The following is a 20,467-nucleotide window of genomic DNA, read 5'->3' on the forward strand; positions in this document are numbered from 1 at the left end:
CACACTGTGCTGTTTACTTTTGATTAAAATCTGTAGTTACAAATTACCATTTCTCAAGTCTCAGTCTGGATAAAAAGAGGAAATGTTGGTTTTGATATTCCTTTTATTTCATTCTTGCACATGACATCTGCTGTAAAGGAGGAAAGAATAAGGAAAGTCCAATTACGCTTTACTTCAAAGAAAACAATGAAAACATTTCTGCTATGCTGGTTCACAAACATTTCACCTTGATAATGTGCTGGACAACTAAGAAATATATGACTATCACATTATACATTCTGTCCTCAGTAGTTGTGTTGTAATTCTAATTGAACATAAAGCTTAATTAATTACATTCACTTTCCTTTAAACCTAGTCTGTGGACAACATTCGTCCATCCAGTTTTCTTGAAACTGGAAAAGTTGGAAAGGTAGATTAAAATGTCTGTCACTTTTATGAACAAGGAATAAAAAAAATGGTCGGCCACCTACATGACATCATGCAATTCAAAGTGCAATGCACACTATGCATCATTTTTGGTCAAATCCTCCTTATTTTGAAACAAAGTCACTGCCATTTGCAATGATTTCTCTGGTTACAAAATACAGAGCGTTCATTTGCTCCTTACACAAGATACAACTCTTGACCAAATGCTAAAATCATCTGAGCGACCTGATGATAATTCCATAATTCTTATTAGCAAATTAGCATCTGGGAAAGACCTTTCTTTACTAGGTGCAAAATCCAGATGCTTTTAGCTTCTCAACACAGGGATCACTTAGAAAGCTGGAGCCTATCAGCGTAATGTAACGTCCTGAGTAAACTGAGTCATTTCTTTTGTCTACAGTTCTAATCAGGTAGTCATAAGGCAGTTTAAAGGAAACTTAAAAAGCCCTGCATTGCTGGCAAATGCTTTCAAATGTCCACTAATGCTACATTGTTTATAACGTCCTGACAATTTTGCAGTTTGGTCTGATGCTGCATTAGTGTTTTCAAGGTGGCACAATCAAATGGTGACAAATGTGCAGATGGAAAGTTACTTAAACACTGAAGAAAGACATGAAACCAGGAAGCAGCCGACGATACGCGTGTCGTCCAGTCTCCAATAAAACATCTGAAACAGAGTCGGGAGGCTCTGTGACGATAGTAAGTGAAGGAGGGAGGGGAAGCTGTGTGTTCCTTGTGAGAGAAAGACTTTTCAGGCCTCTCATGCCTGTAGATACTCCGGCTGCACTCGTGCCACTTTGCGGAACTCTTTGGAATGTGTTCGAGGACACTGCATCTCACACCAGCTGATGGGGATCATCTGGGCACCTGTGAGATGTGATAGAGATGTGATGAAATGTAGAAAAACAGGTACTGTAATAAGCTTAAGACATATTGGGAGTACAAAAGTATGTAACATTGCATGCAAAAATATGTGGTATTATGCTCAAAATCAAACTCTTAGTTGGACTTTTTAATTTGGTCCTTTCTTCCTTACTGAAGCCTTTTGATCAAATTCACAGAAACCACTAGTAGCACTATATAGCAATGTTTTTACAGGTGGCACAGAAACACAGCAATGGAATTCACCAGTAAAGACAGAAAAGAAAGCATTGACGTAAACACTGCAGGTTTTAAATATTTAAGAAAATTGTCTTTTCAAAGGAAGGAAAACATATGTTAGTTAGGCCTCAAGGATACAGGCAATGTGAGAAACACAGGGTGAGAAACACTATATCTAAACAGAAATGTTGTTTCATCAGAAAACTCAACAGGTCATCTTTAAGATTAGATGAATCTAGATGCTCACATCAGAATAGGAACAAATGTGAGCGCTTGTAACACAGATTATTAGATCTGATATTACTAGAAATAAATAGTACTATATAATGCTGCAGCTTCATGAATATTGCTCTTAGTCTGAATATATGTGTTGTCTAAACAGCTACACATGCACCACTTTGTGCTGAAACAGGTGCTCATTTACGCAGGAATCCTATTTGATAGATTTAGATAAAAGTTTTGATCTAACAGATGCAAAAGTCTTGTTTGACTGAGCTCTGTGTTACCTGCTTCACTGTGTGCCACCACCACCCCCAGTTCATTCTCTGCTGTAGTCAACAGGTAGTTCGACTGCACGTCACCGAGAGAGATCTGACATCTTAGGTCAAGGGTTAGCGAGACGAAAGTAAACAACATCCATGTCAATGAAAACCAGACATTATCAATATATTAATTTTAGAAGTTGCATTGCTTTGCTTTTTAAATCCATTTACGTAAATATACAAAGGGCAGGCGCAAAGAAAAATGTACAAAATGTGTCATTATAATCCTCACACCTAAAGTAAGGATAGCAACACATAATAACGACAAACACCTTCTTTGGAGGTGATTTTACTCAAGTTTAAGAATGAAAGAGGTGTGAATAATGCAGTATGGTATGTGGTTCTAAAAAAGGTATTTGTTGAGCCCTGGGGCAGGTAAAGGATACCACTTTCGCTAGGACGATGTCACCTGGTCTGAAACTTTTGTAGGTCTCCACCTGCAATAAGAAAAACAAGTTTTACACTAAGCATGTCATCTCACTTTCAGCCATTAAGAGCTGCAGAGAGAAAGAATAATAATGTAAGTGAATACGAGAATGGGAGCACACCTTGTCTTTCTCTGTCGCTCGCACATCTTCTTTTCTGCAGAGCCAGAGAGAGTGAGCTCAGTTTCAGCAAAGACACTGAATAACAACGCTGATAATATAACTGTGGAGGTAGTTTTTGGTGTTACCTGATGGTGCCTCTGAAGCGGTCCTTGAGCGGTGTGGAGCCTACATAAAGGATGTGGACCTTGGCGAACCTTGGGTTGATGCTGGTCACCTGTCCAATCCAATAACAAGGCAGAGCACCTCTTTGTTAAACAGATTCATATCTAAACTGTGTAGTGTGACATCAGTTAAACAGGTCACCCAACTGTAGAAAAATTGTGTCTGATTTCATACCTTACAGGTGACTATTGCTCCTACATCTGGTAGTAGTTGTGCTTCTGTTTCCCTCACCACTGATATTACTGGTAACTAAAAAAGACAAAAATCACACAAATTATTTGCACACAAAGCTCAAACGAAACCTGTTCAGCCTGAAGCCTGTCACACAAAATATGGTGCATATCTCAGACGCACTGAACAGACCTATTCCAGTCCATATTCACAAATGTTGCGCAAATACCATTTGGCCCAACACATTCCTCACCTCCTCTCCCTCGTTTTTCCTCAGCACGTAGCCTGCTAGTGAGGAGTATATGTAGCCGTGCCGCAGGTACACTCCTGTGCCGGGTATACAGTCTTCTACACTGCATAGTTTGTCACCTGAGCAAGAATAGAAAAACAGAGGAAATGTCAGTGAAAGTAACATTTGAGGAGGAGGAGAGTGAAAAGTTATATGTACTGTATGTCAGAAAGGGCAAAGCTGCTCACATTATAATAAATCAATTCACTACTGTCTGATGAAACATTAACCACTGGAGAAAAACAAAACAAAACAAGGCAATTGTCATATATTTAACGAGCTTGGCTTATCATTCAGACTGTTATCTGCTAATTTGATTGATTGTGACACAGGATAAGTTAAGATCTGGGTAGATTACCATCTTGGCAAAATAATTTTCAGGTATAAAGTCTGTAAAGTGTTCCTGGGTTTTTAATCAAGAACTGTAGACAGCTATAGAAGCTGTAGAAGACCATTGCAGGGCCCCATTAGAAATGAAAATGAAACTCATCAAGATATGGAAAATGATTTAGCTAATATTACACCTGTGCTTTCTTGCCCTCCACGTATGGATAATTATTGCTCTAGAATAAAAGGAGGGTGCAACCAGTTTCAGGGGAGGTTGAGTGAAAGGAAGTGAAAAAATATTACATTTATTATAAAAATGAGATCACATAGAATAACCTTTTCTAAGTTTTGTCTGAGGGGAGAACCACAATCTCGGACTTTGGAGACCTCTGCTCTAGAGTAACGTATTAAAAGACGCTTTGAGCCCTTAAAACTTGGGCACACGACATGAAATGCAGTCCTGCATGATATCTAGAGAGCTGACATTAACCCAGCTTCCTACTACCATGTAATTAAATCATTACAATCACACATCTAACAAGTTTTCAGTGTTAAACATTTTGACATTTGCCTAATGCCACCTGCACAATAATAGCAACGGGTGAGTCACAACAAGTGCGAGAAGGAATGCTGCAGTCCTGCCTGAGGCGATGGGCAGGGCTGCTGAGGAATACCTACCGTGGAAAGTGAATGTCAACAACTCTCAGCCCTGCACACCTACACACTCGTTTTCACGTAAAAGTTGGGGGGGACACACGACCCCAAAAACATACTCCCACCTCACATTCACCCGACACGAGTAACTTTTGGCAGCCATCATTTTAAAAAGCAACGTTAGCTCAGGAGCTAGAGATAACTAACAGGATTTCACACTGTCTGACCGTAGTTTGACGACTTTTTCTCTCGAAACAGCAACGTCGACAAAGTGTAACATCCGCAAGAAACTTCTGAACGATGTGAAGTTTACAGAAGCTACATTATGAGTGAAATTATAAAGATTTACGGGACTCACCTGGAACACACAGCTTCATGGGCGACATGTTTTCGAGAAGAGTAGAACGCTCGTCGATTGGCTGTGACGAAGGGCTCGCGTTGATTCTCATTGGTCGGTTTCACGTCGAGGGGGAAGGAAAAGGAAGGAGGACAGCTCCGTCCGCCATATTTGTTGAGGCACATGGGACCACATGTTGCTCCTTCATAGCAACACATAACACGTTTTGACACATGTGGCAGGTTATATTTGAACAATTAGTAATTTCTTATTATTGATATTTATATTAAATTGACAGCACACGAGTCTCTTGTCTTTTATTTATTTTCAATGTTCTCCTTTTATGTTAGATTAAAATGTTTTTTAATGTAATGATTTTATGATTTGTTTTATTTTGCTGCCTCTGTAACATGGATTTTAAGAAGTGCTCTGTAAATAAAGATTATTATTATAAATAATTTAAGAAGACACTGATGATGCAGGTTTTAGACAATTCTGCTGACCAAACATTGATTATTTGCCAGGCAATCCTCTTTCATTTTTATCATCTACTGAAATTCTATGTGTGACATTTGATCACCATAAATAAAAACTGATCATATAGAAATGTAATGGTGTGATAATATATATATTTTTAAATCCATAATTTCACATTTGCAGATTTGATCTGAAACATCCACTCAGAGATGCTTAAGTTTACCGGCAGAACAATCATGGGTAATAATGGACAAGCAGATTTAGTCTCATGTAACACCTTGCAGATTTCTGCTTCATTAGTTAACTGTGAATGTAATTCAGACATTTCATTTTTGTTTGTTTTATTTGTATGTGTGAGTGCACAAAGTTCCAAGCAGGAAAAATTGTAACAGTACATGAGCAGTAACAAAAAATATCAGACACTGATCAGAGATGTCCTCATATAAGGGCTCACAACATTTATTCTTTTTCTCACAATGCCACAGCAAACAAAAATCAGTAGTGCAGTGCATATCAACTTGCCCAGTGTTACTTCTTAGGTTATACTATTCCCATTCAACTTCAACTACACAGATTGTAAACTGGAATACTTGGGGCGACACTGCAAGGTTAGTGTAGGTTTGCTCCTATTCACTGGTCCCTAATTTGCATTTTGGTAAGTGCATAAATCATATTACAGTTGATAATCTATGTTTCAATACCTTGGAATATCAAAGTATAGAGCAATCAAATCAAACACTAGATTGTATGTTTGTGTTACAGCTGCATCATATTAAAATAAAGTGCACATTGTGTGTGTGAATGTGTGCAAGTCTGTGAAGAGACTGAAAATGAATGACCTTGATAACTGAACAGCATGATTGATCTCTACTCTAGAGGAGGTTATTACTTGGCCTTGCCCTGAGCAGCCACAGCTGCCATAGCCTTATTTACGGTCTCCTCGTCTCCCAGAAACTGCATGGGTCCTAAAGGCTTCAGGTTTTTGTCCAGCTCGTACACAATGGGGATGCCTGTGGGCAGGTTCAGCTCCATGATGGCCTCCTCTGACATACCTGGGAAACAATGACAGACATTCAGGGCTTATAGTTATTTGCATGGGTGCCTTAAATGTATCTCATCAACTGATGCAGACTAAGGCAAGCTTCACTTCAAGAAGTCACTCAACGACAGTTGCTGCTAGCTGGATATGGTGGCAAAGATTTAATGGTGACCCAGTTTAGATTTCTCAGAGGGCTTCATGCTCAGCAGTGGGATCTTTGCACTGAGTTAGTCAATAAAAAAGATGAGCATTTTACCTTGGTTAGTATGGATTTGGTTTTAAGTTGGTATGGATAATACTTTCAATTTATAAGATAAGATAAGATATTCCTTTATTATTCCCACAATGGGATGAAATCAGACCACCTGGCCCATTTTTAAACGTATTCGTTGTGCATTACTTTGGAATCACTTAAATTTAAAAACTTCACTCTGCCCCAGTTGAAGCTTCGATTGAATTTAATATTTTTTAAAAACTGATGAGATTACTCATTCATTCACTGTTGAGTAGCAGACAAATTATAAATAAATAAATACAAACTTTCCTATAGGGATTTCAATGAAAAAAATACTTCTGGCACCAGTCACTGTGTCTCTTACCCTCAAGATGCTTGACGATGCCACGGAGACTGTTGCCATGGGCAGCAATCAGCACCCTCTTTCCGTCTTTGATCTGTGGAACAATCTCGTCGTTCCAGAAGGGCAGCGCTCTAGCAATGGTGTCCTTCAGGCTCTCACAGGTTGGAAGCTGATCATCTGTCAGGTCAGCATAACGCCGATCCTAACACAAATGAGAAAGTTAATGTTGCAAATGACTTTACTGTCAATTGAGATTACACTGATGTAATCAAGATGTCTCAGTATGTCACTGGTAAACAGACTGAGGTGTCACCTTGCTTATGCTCTGATAGAAGTCATGCTCCTCATCCATGGGTGGGGGTGGGGTGTCAAAAGAGCGTCTCCAGATCTTGACCTGGGCCTCTCCGTGTTTAGCTGCTGTTTCAGCCTTGTTCAGCCCGGTCAGGCCGCCGTAGTGGCGCTCATTGAGGCGCCAGGTCCGGTGGACGGGCAGCCACATCTGGTCGATGCCATCCAGAACAAACCACAGGGTGCGGATGGCCCTCTTTAGCACAGAGGTGTAGCAAATATCAAATTCATAGCCAGCATCTGAGGTGAATCACAGACAGGAAAATGAAATAGATGTCACTCAGTAATATGTGCATACAAGTTTATCTTTTGGAAGAGACCCAAAGAAAATGATCTGCATTGTTTGTTGCTCCTCTGCTAACATTTACACATGCGGTTTTGCTTAGTCAGTGGCAGTGCTAGCCACAGGACAGTGGCAGACTGTCGGCTCTGCAGAATGCCTGCAGATGATTTTTTTGGGCCAACAGGAGAGTGTGTGTGCCAGTAAAATCAAATAATCCAACACAAATAGGAAAAAAAAAAATCCAAACACCAGTAATCCATGCAGATAACTTGGGCATCTTTTTCAGTCATATTTTGCTTTCTTAAATAGAAAAATAAACTAAAAATTATGAGAAATGCTAATGAAAAATAGAGAGAATAATGGAAAGGGAACATGTGAAATAAAATGATGTATAGATATTGTGATCCTCCTTTTGATTATATGTGTTTTCTGTTGTATTAAGGTACATATATACATTTACATTCATTTGTCATAGCAATCACATTCAAAAGGCATGCTTCTATTTCAGTTTTTCTTTCAGTAAAACTGCACATAATCTTGTGTCAAAAGTAAAATTATTATTATTATATATTTTCACTGTGTAATTTAAAATATTTTACTTTAAATTAGACAGGAACAAAGTCAAACAAAATCTGCCTGTTTATCTGGTAATCATAGCATTGATACTTATGGTTCAGACATTACATCCTTATTAGAAAATAGGAGCTGTACATATGAAAATGTTTCAACATCCCAGAAACATTATCATGGAAATTTATCAATAGACATCATCGTGACGAATTCTCTTCACAATACATATAATATTATTTATCAAAAAGGTAAGAAAACATTAAATAGGGATGGTGCAACAGCACCAAATTGTCTGGCTGCAATGGTGTGTGGAACCATCCAGCAGTGAGTCTATGATCTGAGTCAGACTGAAAAACATATCTGAAACCATGTGCAACATTTAAGCCACATTCTTCTAGTATTGACTGATTAATACATATCAACCTAGTCTGATAAACACTGTTTCTGTCACTTCCATCCCTTCTTTCCCTCCTCTCCTGCTGGCCCTCATTGTGTCGCAGTGGGCCGACTACCTGTTTCCTCATCCGGCCGAGTTGCATAACCACTGCCTTAATCCAACGACCGAGAGAAAGCCCGATTAGGCCCTGTGACATTATCTGATACCTTTCAAAGCCTGTCCTCCTCTCTTCGCCTCCTGCTCCCCGGTCTCACTCAGATCCGCGTCGAACCATCCGCAGAAGCGGTTCTCCTGGTTCCAGCGGCTCTCTCCATGGCGGATCAGGACCAGTTTGTACGCAGCCATCCTCACACCGATGCCCTCTGCGCTGTATTTCCGGAAACTTTGGGGTATGTGACTCTTCTTCAAACGAGTCAGACTCGCTCGCAAATTTGTCCTGACTCGGCCACAGCCCCACAGACAGCTACACAGCAGCGGGCGCAGTATGGTTGGTGGATTGGAGGGATGGTGCGTTGCAGCTGCACGTTTACTGACTTGACTTGTCTGAACTTGACAGATCTCACGAGACAAGCGCTTTTCCTCTCTTCCTGCTGGTTTCCAACCAATCAGAGGACGAGCTGTGTGCGCCGGAGGAGGAGGGAGGCAGGAGGATGCGCACAGCAGCACGTCCACACACCCACAAAGTCATCCTGCAGGCTGGCGTTTGTGCATCATATGGGGAAAAAATGATTAAACAGACTAACATCATGAGTGATAACCATAGTCAGTGGAAAAAATACTCCCATAGATATCTTCACATACTAGGTTAAAGATGACTAGTTACCATACTTAAAATGTAATAAGTAATATAACAATGTTAATTACTTAATCAAAGTAATGCAACTTATTACATTTGATTACTTTTTGATTACTTTTCTAATTTTCTAACAAATATTTTCAGCTGTTGGGGTAAGTATACCCACCTAAATCTAAGTTCAGCTGTTTTTCATGGATACTGACATGATGTAAGGGAGATCATATCTTATAAAGCAAGATTTAGCTCTTATTTGAATATATATTCATTAGTTCATGTAGATTTTGGAATATAAAATAACAATATTTTATGAAAAACCTCAAAAGTCTGGCATGGGCTTACTGTGACACCATTTAAGCCCATGTGTGTTTCAAATAAGGTGCACCTCATAATTTATTTATATAATATAAAATGTATTACAGCACTATATTCAGTAACTTCGACAGGTTGTTTAGCTTTGAGTGGCAATGTGGATAGATTACATTGGCAGACTTGGGGCACTGCAAATTCAAACAAGAGAACCAATCAAACCATCAGAATAGCATCAAACGGCTTTACTAAATGGCCTTGATTGGAAATGGCAAAAGAAGGTATGGTGCCTACCAAAAAACATGCAAAGCAAAATAATGAATTGTATTCAACATATAGCCTGAGCTTTTTAAAGATAATATTAAGATTTAACCTCCTTTGTAATCATCAACATTTTCATAAGTAGCTAACTGTAATTAAACTACACATTTTTTTCGCAGTAACTGTAACGGATTACAGTTACATTTATTTTGTAATTAAATTACATAACACCATTGCATGTAACTAATTACTCCCCAATACTGCCTGCAGTCCATTCTGCTCATTTTCATCATCATCACCCAAAGATGGACAGAATCATGAGGTGGTTATGTATAGTAGAAAACCTGTAGGATAGCTGTGCTGCGTTCATGCACAGACACCAGAGACTAATTCACAAACATTTGACTTGAGACTTGTGTGAGTTGAATGTTTGACTTGCACTTTAATCCCTGGAGACTTGACTTACTTGATGTAAAACTAAAAAGCAATAAAAGTCTTGACCTGATTAAACAACACCAGAGAGGCATTATATGGCTGCACATCTTCAATGTTTAATTGTTCAAACTAAGCATTTACAACACTGTGCAAAATATGCAAAATACACTGTTAGCACATCTTTAAAATACTCAAATGCAGTGTCATGTCAATGATCAGCAACCAAAGATTTGCACTTGCAGTTTGGTTATGAAGTTGTGACTTGACCTGCCCTCAATGAGTTGAGACCCTTCTAAGATATGGCCCCAAAAGCTTTGAAAGAGGCAATGACTGATATGATCATTGAGATTTCAAAATGCAACATTGTGTGTGAATAAAACATTCTGAAGTGACTCAGAATTGAACACCAGATGACAGCTGGTGTCACCCCTGACCCTTGACCTTCATGTTGAAGGGGGGAAGGTAGACAATGTCGCCATTTTGTGGGCAACACAAGTGGAAGGAGTCAGGGGTGCGCAGTCCATTATGGGACACATAGGCTCACAAGACTAATACAGCTGCCTTTGTTAATTAAATTTGTGTAGCATTCATAATTCTATGTGCAGGTCTACTGCTGATATCTCCATTAATTGTCATTGAACAGTGACAAAAGCACATGAGCAGGCTGAATAACATACACAACGTTTTACCCTACAATTTCATTATAAATACATTGTAAGGTCATTTCTCTGCAAGATTGATGAATCAATGACACAATGCTCTGCCCTCATGGCTTAAAAGAAGACAAACTTTTGTCTGAGGTCTCTGGCAACTCATACTGAACAAACTAGATTAAAAACACTTTGGGATTACAGACAAAATGCATTTGTTATCCACTTAAAAAGGCTAAAATTGAATGTGTGTGTGTTATTTTTTACAGACTCAGTGTCATTGCTCATTGGCAGGACTATGTTGAGGAAATCACAAACTGAAGATGAATCATTACTTATTAAACTGTCATGGGACATATGACTAAAGTGAACATTGAATTAATAAAATGATGGCAAACAACTTTCAATTTAAAATAGGAATTTAACAAAGGAAATACCCTTTCAAAAATGTTTTTTAAATCAAAGAAACTACGCTTATTGCTTCTTTGAATCTAAATGATGTTAGAGAAAAATGATTATCCACGATTAACTAATCTGACACTGGCAAGTAATGCGATTTTTCCTCAGTCCCATAATAACACCCATGTTAATCAAAGGGGTTTTTTCAAATTTGAAGTTAATTGATTGCACTCTCACATGTCTTCCGTGGGCGGAACAATTCTCTCCAATCAACGTTAGAGATTGGGTTGTTGACAGGATTATTTGAACGCTGATTGGTTAAAAATAAAAATACACAACAAGCCCCGCCTCTTCCCGGAAGCTGACAGTCATCTGATTTTTCTTTTTTTTCTCTGTTTGTTTCCTTGTTAGCCAGCGTCAGAACTAGCCAGCAAAACAACCGTCCCACTTTCTTACCCTCCTCTGTGTCTTCTCCTTCTCCAGGACTTTAAAATAACTTCTTGACCACTTCCACGACACAATAATGGACGAGACGAGTCCGCTTGTCTCTCCGCTCCGGGACTCGGGTGATTTCGGCTACTGTCCCACAGAGCCCACCAGCCCGCGGGGCGCGTTTGGAAGCACGCCGGGCTCTGTGGTGCGCATCCCGGCTGGCAGCCCGGGGCGCAGCCGGGAGAGACAGCCGCTGCTGGACCGTGACCGTGGAAATTCACCGCGGGAGCCGCACAGGAACGAGTTCCCGGAGGATCCCGAGTTCAGAGAGATCATCCGAAAGGCCGAGCGAGCCATCGAGGAGGGGATCTACCCGGAGAGGATCTACCAGGGATCCAGTGGGAGCTATTTTGTCAAAGACTCACAGGGGGTAAGAACAGCTGCTAATAGCTTTCCTATCGGGCCCTTTGGGTGATCCATGAAATGTGAGTGTGTGAGATGTGAGATGTAGTGAAGACTGTTTATGATAAAAGTGCCACTCGCTTCGAGGAGAGGCCTCTTTCTAACTAGCCCGTGATGACTTTGCAAATAGGCTTTAAGACACACCAACACAACATGATCCCGTGTTTACCCAGTTTAAACTAATAAAGATAATAAACTAATAAACAGAATACAACTCCATAGTTTTTTCATTGTCTGACAGTTTATTAAAACATGCATATGCAGCTTACAACAACAACAACAACAACAACAACAACAACAACATAATATAAATAGATAATAAGTAAAGACAAACAAAATATACCTAAACTGTAGTTTTTAGCCAGTTGGAAAATTTAGCTTTTATTTGCATTATTTGATCACCTACTACTGGCTTTGGCAAGGGCGGCAGGTTTTTCATCATTTATATCCTCCTGCTGCAGCAGGTTTGATATTAATCTGTGAACTTCAATCTCTGACACATAGTCACAATGATGTCAACAACATCACACTCACAGACCTGTATACTTTCTCCCAGTAATTTTAGGTAGTGCTCCCTATATGCCTTCTTCTTTGTCTGTATTGCATTTCCGGGCAAAGAACAAAGTCCTGTGTATCTAATCAAATTGAAGACGCTGAGCACACATTGCTGATTCGTCACAGCAGTCTTTTGCATAGAGCTGCAAATCAAAGGATCAACATGAGATATTATATTCCCCTATCTTACATTTGTTGCACTGACTTTTCTATTCATGCCTGATTCGCAACAGTAAAATTTAATCAGCACTACTGGAGCCAACCAGTTAAAGTATTGAGAAACTCACTGTCTTCTCATTATACCCCTAATTTTCAAGACATGTTGAACAAGGAAGCCTGTCTGTGGACTTTGTGGCTGGATCCTCTAGATCTTTTGTGTACCTCTTTCTTCACTGTTACAGCACAGAAATAAGTATTCTAGGCTGAGTGTGTGAGGTTTTTATCCAATGACCCTGCCCTCCCCACCCCACCCCCACCTCTTCAGTGTCTTTACTTGGTCACCAGTGTGCTTAGCAGTCATGTGCTAGCTCTCTGTGAGGATATAATTCTTTTCTATGACCAAGTTTCATGTTGTAATCGGTGTAAGTGTGTCAGTGTGTGTGTCATTCCAGCGTAATGCAACATGTGATTTCTATAAACGACTTAAAAGTGACACCACACCTAAAAAAAATTATCTCTTGCCTATCAAACGCCCATTCCCTATGTGCTTTAAAGGTTTCTATAGAAAGCTTGCAGGTTCAGATTACACAGAGCACATTGGCCTCAGCTCATGTCAGTTATAGTGGAGTTTGAAAGTGTCAGGTTTGCACTGACATGAAAAAAGTGTATTTTCAAAAAATCCTCTTCTTCACTCTCCATCCATGTGCTCAGTCTATTCCAGTCATATTTTGAACAGTTGGCAAAGAAGATTGAAAGATATTATTTAATTAAAAAGTTTATTTACCTCAAAAACAGCCGAATCTTGTTTTGCTTTGACTTTCTGTCTCTGCCTTTCATCCTCATTTTCCTTTCTCTATCTCCCCCTACAGAAGATCATCGGAGTGTTCAAACCTAAGAATGAAGAGCCCTACGGCCAGCTGAACCCAAAGTGGACTAAGTGGCTCCAGAAACTGTGTTGTCCGTGCTGTTTTGGTCGTGACTGTTTGGTCCTGAATCAGGGTTACCTCTCTGAGGCCGGGGCCAGCCTGGTTGATCAGAAGCTGGAGCTCAACATTGTTCCCAGGACCAAGGTACACATGCACACACATGCACAATACACAAAGCAACAAACCATTTGAGAAATAATGATAAAAATAACTTTATTTATATAGCACATTTTAGAAACAGAGTTTACAGAGTGCTTTGACAGACAAAGATAAGGCAATACAATACAAAAGCACATGACACAGAATGCAATAACAAGGCACACATTAAGAAGACAAAAGCGATAGAGTAAAAAAGATTAAAAGACGACATCACATAAAGCAAGTCTGTAGAAATTAGTTTTAAGAAGTGACATAAAAGAAGTCACTGATTCTTGTGAGCAGAGGAGCACTGATGGTGAAAGTACAGTCACTTTTAGATTCAAGCCTCAGCTTTGGAGCAGCCAGAAGGGCCCCACTGGATCTAAGCTGCAGGCTGGCTCATACAGGGTCAGTATGTTTCATCTCTTAATCAATCTTCTCCGCTCCACAGGTGGTGTACCTGGCTAGTGAAACTTTCAACTACAGTGCCATAGACAGGGTCAAGTCTAGAGGAAAAAGACTAGCCCTAGAGAAGGTGCCTAAAGTTGGCCAGCGCTTCCACAGGATCGGACTGCCGCCCAAAGTAAGATGACTAATTCTTATTACTCCATTGATTTAAGTCAGTGATTGATTCGTGTGTAATACTGACAAAACAGTCAAAGAAAGTTTTCACCGTTAGAAGTGTATGATGTTATCAATGGATTGCTTGGTGAGCTGTCCACTTTAACCCCATTTAGTATTACTTTCTTTACCCAGAATAACATTAAGCCACCCAAAGAAAGGTGTATAAATTTGTTTCCATTCGTATGAGTTGTACTCACACAACACAAAATGTGAATTTTACAGTTAAAGATTCTTTTCAGACATCTTTTTAGACATGGAAATCCTTCTGTTATTGATTGTAGAGTGACATAAATTTCAATTTCAACTTGAAAAATGAATTTTATCTGCCATGTTTTTTCAGTGTTGAGCTACTTTGTTATGAAACCTTAAAATGGCATCTCCTTCAGCTCTCTCAAACTATGAATATGCAAATATTATTCATTTCCAAGTTTAAACTGTTGGACACAGGATGTCACCTACTTCACTGTAAAATTCATTCTCAGTGTTTGTGCACTGCAGGCTTCAAGTTTCCACATCACACTTGTGTAAGTTATTTACTGGACAATGATTGGCTCCAAACTAGTTGTGATGTCACAAATCATGCTCAGAGGTCAGATTCTCCGTGAGCACTTTCTACTTTCAGCAGATGAATGTGAAAACAGCCTTCATGTGTCAAACTCTACACATACATCACTGAAGCTAAAACATCCAACAGAAGAAACAAGAAGAGAAACATATTTTTCACTGGAGGAGGACTTGACATATGGAGACGTAATGGATTCACTTGAGAGAAAAAAAATTGCTCTGAATTTCGAATTAATGAGATATTTGTCTCAGAATTCTAAGTTTTCATGGAAAGATAGCTCTGCTTTGTTTTCTGCATTAATGGGATACCTCAAAATCCTGACTGTGATAACACTGCTGTCGGTACTTCGTTGCGTCTACAGTAGTGTAATTACAGTAAGGAAGGCCTCTGAGCAAGATGAAGGTCTTGAAAGATACATATACAGGGTTTCTTTCATTCATAGTGCAATGTACTTTTTTCTCGTGTTTGACCTGTTGAAAGTTTTATTTTGTCAAAAGGTTATAAGATAAATACTAAAGATTGCTGGTCCAGATGTTGTCTCTGACAATATTAAAGCTGAGTCATCCCTGTACCTGTTTGTGGAAATTGTAAACTAGAATAACTAGGGTGCTGATAACAATACCATCTATATCACTTAAAAACACGAGTTACCTCCCAATGTTTCAAACCAAAACTGGATCAAACCAAACAGGGGGGACATGTTTGCCTCCATGAAATTGAGCACTTAAGTAGGAATGGGAGCTTCTCTTTTGATTTTGAAGCATCTCATTAATAATAAAAAAACAGCAGTTTTTTTCAAGTGAATTCTTTACACGTTCACACTTGACATATAATGTTTGTCTCTGGAATTAAATCTCTTTTTAGATTTCACAGTGTCTGTTTGTCAACTCATCCACAGGAATACAAGAAATTACACAATTTTGCCACAAAATGACTTGGCTGTTTTGTATCAAGGAGAACAAAGAGTTCCTCAAAATCATGTCATCATGTTACAATGTTAAAAAATGAACCAGTTGAGAAAATCTGTTGCTGCTCCACCAGGTCGGTTCCTTCCAGCTCTTTGTTGATGGGTACAAAGATGCAGATTTCTGGCTGCGGAGGTTTGAAGCAGAGCCTCTGCCTGAAAACACCAACCGTCAGCTCCAGCTGCAGTTCGAGCGGCTTGTAGTCCTCGATTACATCATCAGGAACACAGGCATGTATACAGCAGGGCTGGGTCATCATTGATTCATTATCATTAGGTAAAGTTCTCAAGTACGTGAATTTGAATGGTTTTTTAAATATTCTAGACAGAGGAAATGACAACTGGCTGCTGAAATATGATTGCCCCATGGACACTGTTGGGAATAGGGTGAGAAAGCAACACACACACACAAGCACACACACACAGCCTGAACCTTTTTAAGTGCTGATCCCAATGGCTGAATATGTGTTTATGTTTAATTCCTGCTGGTCTCCTCACTCCCTCTCTGCAGGACACAGACTGGGTGGTAGTAAAGGATCCTATCATCAAGCTGGCAGCCATAGACAATGGCCTGGCCTTCCCTCTCAAACACCCAGACTCCTGGAGAGCCTGTGAGCAACTATATTGACTTCATTTTAACCATTTACAGCACTGAACCTTGCTTTTTAGAGAATCTGCTTCTCTCATGTGTGCAGAGAAAGCTGTTTACAGTATTTTTGTCACAGCTGTGTTTTCAGATACTTTATCTATTTCTATTTACCTGTGTCTACATATCCATCATCAAAGTTTTACACTCGCACCAAAATGCATATTTTCGTTATTGATTAATCTATTAGTTGTTTGGTCTATAAAAGTCTGTCAGAAAATGGTGAAAAATGTTGATAAAAAAATGTCTTATTTTGTCCTGACCAACAGTCAATAACCCTAAGATATTTAGTTTACTCATACTTTAGTCATAGAAGATTAAAGAAACCAGAAAACATTCACATTTAAGAAACTGAACCAGAGAATTTGGGCATTTCTTTCTTTATAAAACATTAAAAAATGATTAATTGATTATCAAAATATTGATGAATCAAGTAATTGTCCCAGCTCTAATTCTAATCCTTCTTGTTCTGAGGAACTCTTTCAACTTTTCACTATCGAGCATTTATTCCATCACTCATTAATTTTCCAGCTCTGTACAACCAGTGTACATATTCAATAAGACAATGTTTTGTTGTCCAATCCCTAGACCCGTTCTACTGGGCGTGGCTCTCCCAGGCCAAAGTTCCTTTCTCCCAGGAAATCAGAGAGCTGGTCCTGCCCAAACTCTCTGACCCTAATTTCATTAAAGACCTTGAAGAGGACCTCTACGAATTATTCAAGGTATTGTTTGACTCTGATTGATTGATGATAACTCAGTTTTGTGGCTGTAAACATTATGTATAATATACATGTATTGTGTTTTGTGTCCCACAGAAAGACCCCGGTTTCGACAGAGGACAGTTTCACAAACAAGTCGCTGTAATGAGGGGGCAGGTGAGTTGTCTCCTGAGTTACTACGGTGACAGAGATACTAATCCACCAAAACCAAATAGGGGAAGTCATACTCCTGAAAGAATAGGTGTCTACCAGTAAAACGGTTACTACCCAGATGAAAGTCTCTGTGTGGAAGCATGAATTTAATGTATTTCACTGTTTTTAAGATCCTGAACTTGTGCCAAGCCCTGAAGGATGGCAAAACACCCCTCCAGTTGGTCCAGATGCCTCCAGTAATTGTGGAAACAGCCAGAGCGCCTCAGAGAGCTAACAGTGAGTCCTACACACAGAGTTTCCAGAGCAGAAGACCCTTCTTCACCTGGTGGTAGGAAAGGAGCAGCCAAGAGGAGGACGAACAGCAGGAAAGCCGGCATGTCCATGTGTGGATGGAAGAGAGGACGGAATGGAAACAGAAATAATCATTCTCCCCTCCTCTCCTCTCCTTATGGATACTTTGGTTGCAAAGACTGAGTGAGTGGGTGGAGAGATGAGGCCAAAAGAGGAAGAATTTCACAACACATCTTCCCTGTTTGCCTCCGTGCCTTGTGTGGACGTCAAGAATTTACACCTAAATGATGAAGATTCTGTACCTTCCTGCAAGTGAGAGAGATTTCAGTGAGATGTCAGACATTTCAGTTGGACTCCTGGGTGCAAATATACTCACCCACACATGCACGCCAGTCAGAAGCCTCTCATGCTTGATTTTTGGATGGGAGGTGTTGCATTCCATGTTGTTTTTCGTTGGTTTGTTTTGTTTCTTTTTCATTTTTTTCACTACCTTTCTGCCTTTTAATATTCACCTGCAGATTCCCTCCCATGCTGTTAAAAGCCTGGGGCTGGTGAAAGCAGTGGTGCCACTAGTGATGATCCGCTTTTTATTTTTTTAACAAAAAAGGAGAAGTGTTCATTGTGGTTAAGTTAGAAACTGGACACTAAGTGGTGTGTATGTCTCACCACACTTGAACACAAGCCCCGTGAACTGGTTTCACAGTCACTCGTTGCTCCTCCTAACTGTTTAGAATAGGATCAACAAGTCATCAGAGTGATGTCAGAGAGCAGAGACAAATTGTTTGTTTAACTAAGTGCAACTGGCTCGTCCAATTTTTCTTCTCACTCATGAGTTAAATCAATGGTGAAGAAGACAAAATTATCCCATCTGCAAGCAGGCAGAAGGGGGGGCTGGTGGGTTTCTTAGCCCACAAGCTCCTGCTTGTCTCGGCCATGTTGATAGATACAATTTATGTTAATTATTTCTGACTCGTGGGGTGGACGCAAGTAAACAACAAAGTAACTTCCTGCTGTACTGAACTGAAATGTATTGTGACAATGCACTGTATAATTTGTATGTAATATTTAATGATAGATTATAATTAAAACATATTCCATTAATACAGATGATTTGTGTGTTTGTGAATGAGAAATGTACAGTCACGTGACACAAATATAAAAAAACTGTCCACTGTTTTACTGCATTCTCTTCGTGTACACTGGGTTTAATACAACAGCAAGTCATGTCTTCAAAGTTGCTATAATCAATCAACAGATCAATATACTTAATGTTATACAAAAGCAGTAGCTTTTAGTGACAAACCCTCATATTATTATCACCAGACTGCAATTTTATTCAGCTCTATGGATCGTTTCAGTGTCTTTGTTTTGGTTTTATGGGCCACATCATCAGCAGTGTTTCCAGTGAAAGAAGCTCAAATGCCCCCACTGTACACTACCTGCCCAGCACCAAGCAGACAAAATTAGTGACAAGTTGGTAAACAAAGTGGAGCATATAGTAACTAAAGAGTCAGATATTTCCCTCAGGAGATGGTGGAGACCAAAACAAGGGACAAAAAGAGGTTGGATAGCAGACTTGGGGGGGGGGGGCACTTTTAAGTGCAAATAGGCAACTGTTTGCTCACAATTTTAGTACATCAATTTAACAGTTGGTACTATGACTGTTTTTATGCCTCCAAGCCAGTAAGATCGGTGACTGGAGGCATTATGTTTGTCCAGTTCTCAAGAACGTGAAATCTCAGGGACACCTTGAGGGAACTCAAGAATTTGGATGGATGTAGACTGCAACTTGATTCGTTGGCGGAGGCACACAACTGCGAGGCGGTATTCCTAGTTTTGTTTACTGATAACCTCTGCTGCACCCAAGTGGCCACAAAATCAGTTAATGCAGGTTTTAAAGGAACATGATTCATGGCATCTTTATTTGGACATTTGAATATTAAGTAAAAAAAACTTCTAAGACTTAAAACATTAACATTTAATGCAGAGTTACAATATTCTGCCCTAATATACCATGAATTCTGTGGCACATCCAACTGTGCAATCAAAAATTAACTCACTTCGTGCACCAGAAATTTCATTTCAGGGTTACACAACAGTTCGTTTAAACACAAATACATTGATTCCGTTGATGAATCTACAGCCTCTCCAACACGCCTGCACTGGAACAGATACACATTACAACTATAACAGTTGGACTTCACCCCAAACAGGTTCACTAAAGTTCTGTTTTGTTGTTTGTGCATGTGGAGTACATGTTAGCTGTAAGATTCAGAGCAACTACAATATGTCCTCTCACATAGAAGCAATCATGTGTTTCATGACTTCAGTTTCATTGCATTTTCCACAGCTGTATGTTGCCCCAAGCTCCCGTCAGTTTTTAGTGGAGGATGCGGTGAAGGTAGCGCTCAGAGTCTCTGGCACCCTCCTGCCTTGCCACACCAAACCTCCAAGAGGAGGGTTTGAAGGGATTTTGGTTCTCTGGGATGTCTTCCTCAGTTGCCAACAGAAATTCTCCTTGACTGGGAGATTGGTTGACGATTTCATCCTCAACAGTGTAGCCAGATAACGGCTCCTCCATCCTGGAAGACAGAGAAGGAACTCTGGTTTAGCTGAGCTATTACACACCTACATAGACGTACAAATGCTGTTGGAATAACAGGCTCTTACAGTGACTTGCTAATGTTATGCTTACTTCTGTACAACCCTAACTTCTCCTAGGTAGGGATGGTGGTTG

At 39.8% G+C, this 20,467-nt stretch overlaps 3 protein-coding genes across 3 annotated transcripts; 1 reads left to right on the forward strand and 2 right to left on the reverse strand.

Annotated features, from left to right (window-relative positions):
• Positions 1 to 85: 85 nt before the first annotated feature.
• On the reverse strand, positions 86 to 4,606 carry exosc1 (exosome component 1). The gene is made up of 8 exons (XM_062437109.1): positions 4,579 to 4,606; positions 3,204 to 3,319; positions 2,954 to 3,028; positions 2,743 to 2,831; positions 2,618 to 2,651; positions 2,456 to 2,506; positions 2,034 to 2,118; positions 86 to 1,293 (listed from the first exon to the last, which is right to left on the reverse strand). The coding sequence occupies exons 1-8, from the start codon at positions 4,604 to 4,606 to the stop codon at positions 1,187 to 1,189; spliced, it is 585 nt and encodes a 194-aa protein (XP_062293093.1). The 3' UTR covers positions 86 to 1,186.
• Positions 4,607 to 5,477: 871 nt separating this feature from the next.
• Positions 5,478 to 8,852, reverse strand: pgam1b (phosphoglycerate mutase 1b). Its single transcript, XM_062429177.1, has 4 exons — positions 8,456 to 8,852; positions 6,965 to 7,239; positions 6,673 to 6,853; positions 5,478 to 6,086 (listed from the first exon to the last, which is right to left on the reverse strand). Exons 1-4 carry the CDS (start codon positions 8,592 to 8,594, stop codon positions 5,920 to 5,922), a joined length of 762 nt encoding a protein of 253 aa, XP_062285161.1. The 5' UTR covers positions 8,595 to 8,852; the 3' UTR covers positions 5,478 to 5,919.
• Positions 8,853 to 11,519: 2,667 nt separating this feature from the next.
• pi4k2a (phosphatidylinositol 4-kinase type 2 alpha) lies at positions 11,520 to 18,831 on the forward strand. Its single transcript, XM_062439817.1, has 9 exons — positions 11,520 to 11,958; positions 13,574 to 13,774; positions 14,220 to 14,351; positions 15,999 to 16,156; positions 16,251 to 16,308; positions 16,433 to 16,532; positions 17,156 to 17,289; positions 17,383 to 17,442; positions 17,610 to 18,831. Exons 1-9 carry the CDS (start codon positions 11,620 to 11,622, stop codon positions 17,769 to 17,771), a joined length of 1,344 nt encoding a protein of 447 aa, XP_062295801.1. The 5' UTR covers positions 11,520 to 11,619; the 3' UTR covers positions 17,772 to 18,831.
• Positions 18,832 to 20,467: the final 1,636 nt, after the last annotated feature.

The sequence above is a fragment of the Scomber scombrus genome, chromosome 2 (genome assembly GCF_963691925.1).
Source record: "Scomber scombrus chromosome 2, fScoSco1.1, whole genome shotgun sequence".
Classification (NCBI taxonomy): domain Eukaryota; kingdom Metazoa; phylum Chordata; class Actinopteri; order Scombriformes; family Scombridae; genus Scomber; species Scomber scombrus.

Excerpts from the sequence above, each read along its gene's own strand:
- exosc1 (XM_062437109.1), bottom strand. The coding sequence starts at position 4,606 with ATGTCGCCCATGAAGCTGTGTGTTCCAG. Across the intron at positions 3,029-3,203 it reads GGAAAAACGAGGGAGAGGAG|TTACCAGTAATATCAGTGGT; the intron begins GTGAGGAATGTG and ends TGTCTTTTTTAG. Across the intron at positions 1,294-2,033 it reads GGTGGCACACAGTGAAGCAG|GTGCCCAGATGATCCCCATC; the intron begins GTAACACAGAGC and ends CACATCTCACAG.
- pgam1b (XM_062429177.1), bottom strand. The coding sequence starts at position 8,594 with ATGGCTGCGTACAAACTGGTCCTGATCCGCCATGGAGAGAGCCGCTGG. Across the intron at positions 7,240-8,455 it reads AGGAGGACAGGCTTTGAAAG|ATGCTGGCTATGAATTTGAT; the intron begins GTATCAGATAAT and ends GATTCACCTCAG. Across the intron at positions 6,854-6,964 it reads TCTATCAGAGCATAAGCAAG|GATCGGCGTTATGCTGACCT; the intron begins GTGACACCTCAG and ends CATTTGTGTTAG.
- pi4k2a (XM_062439817.1), top strand. The coding sequence starts at position 11,620 with ATGGACGAGACGAGTCCGCTTGTCTCTCCGCTCCGGGACTCGGGTGAT. Across the intron at positions 13,775-14,219 it reads ACATTGTTCCCAGGACCAAG|GTGGTGTACCTGGCTAGTGA; the intron begins GTACACATGCAC and ends TCCGCTCCACAG. Across the intron at positions 16,157-16,250 it reads ATCATCAGGAACACAGGCAT|AGGAAATGACAACTGGCTGC; the intron begins GTATACAGCAGG and ends TATTCTAGACAG.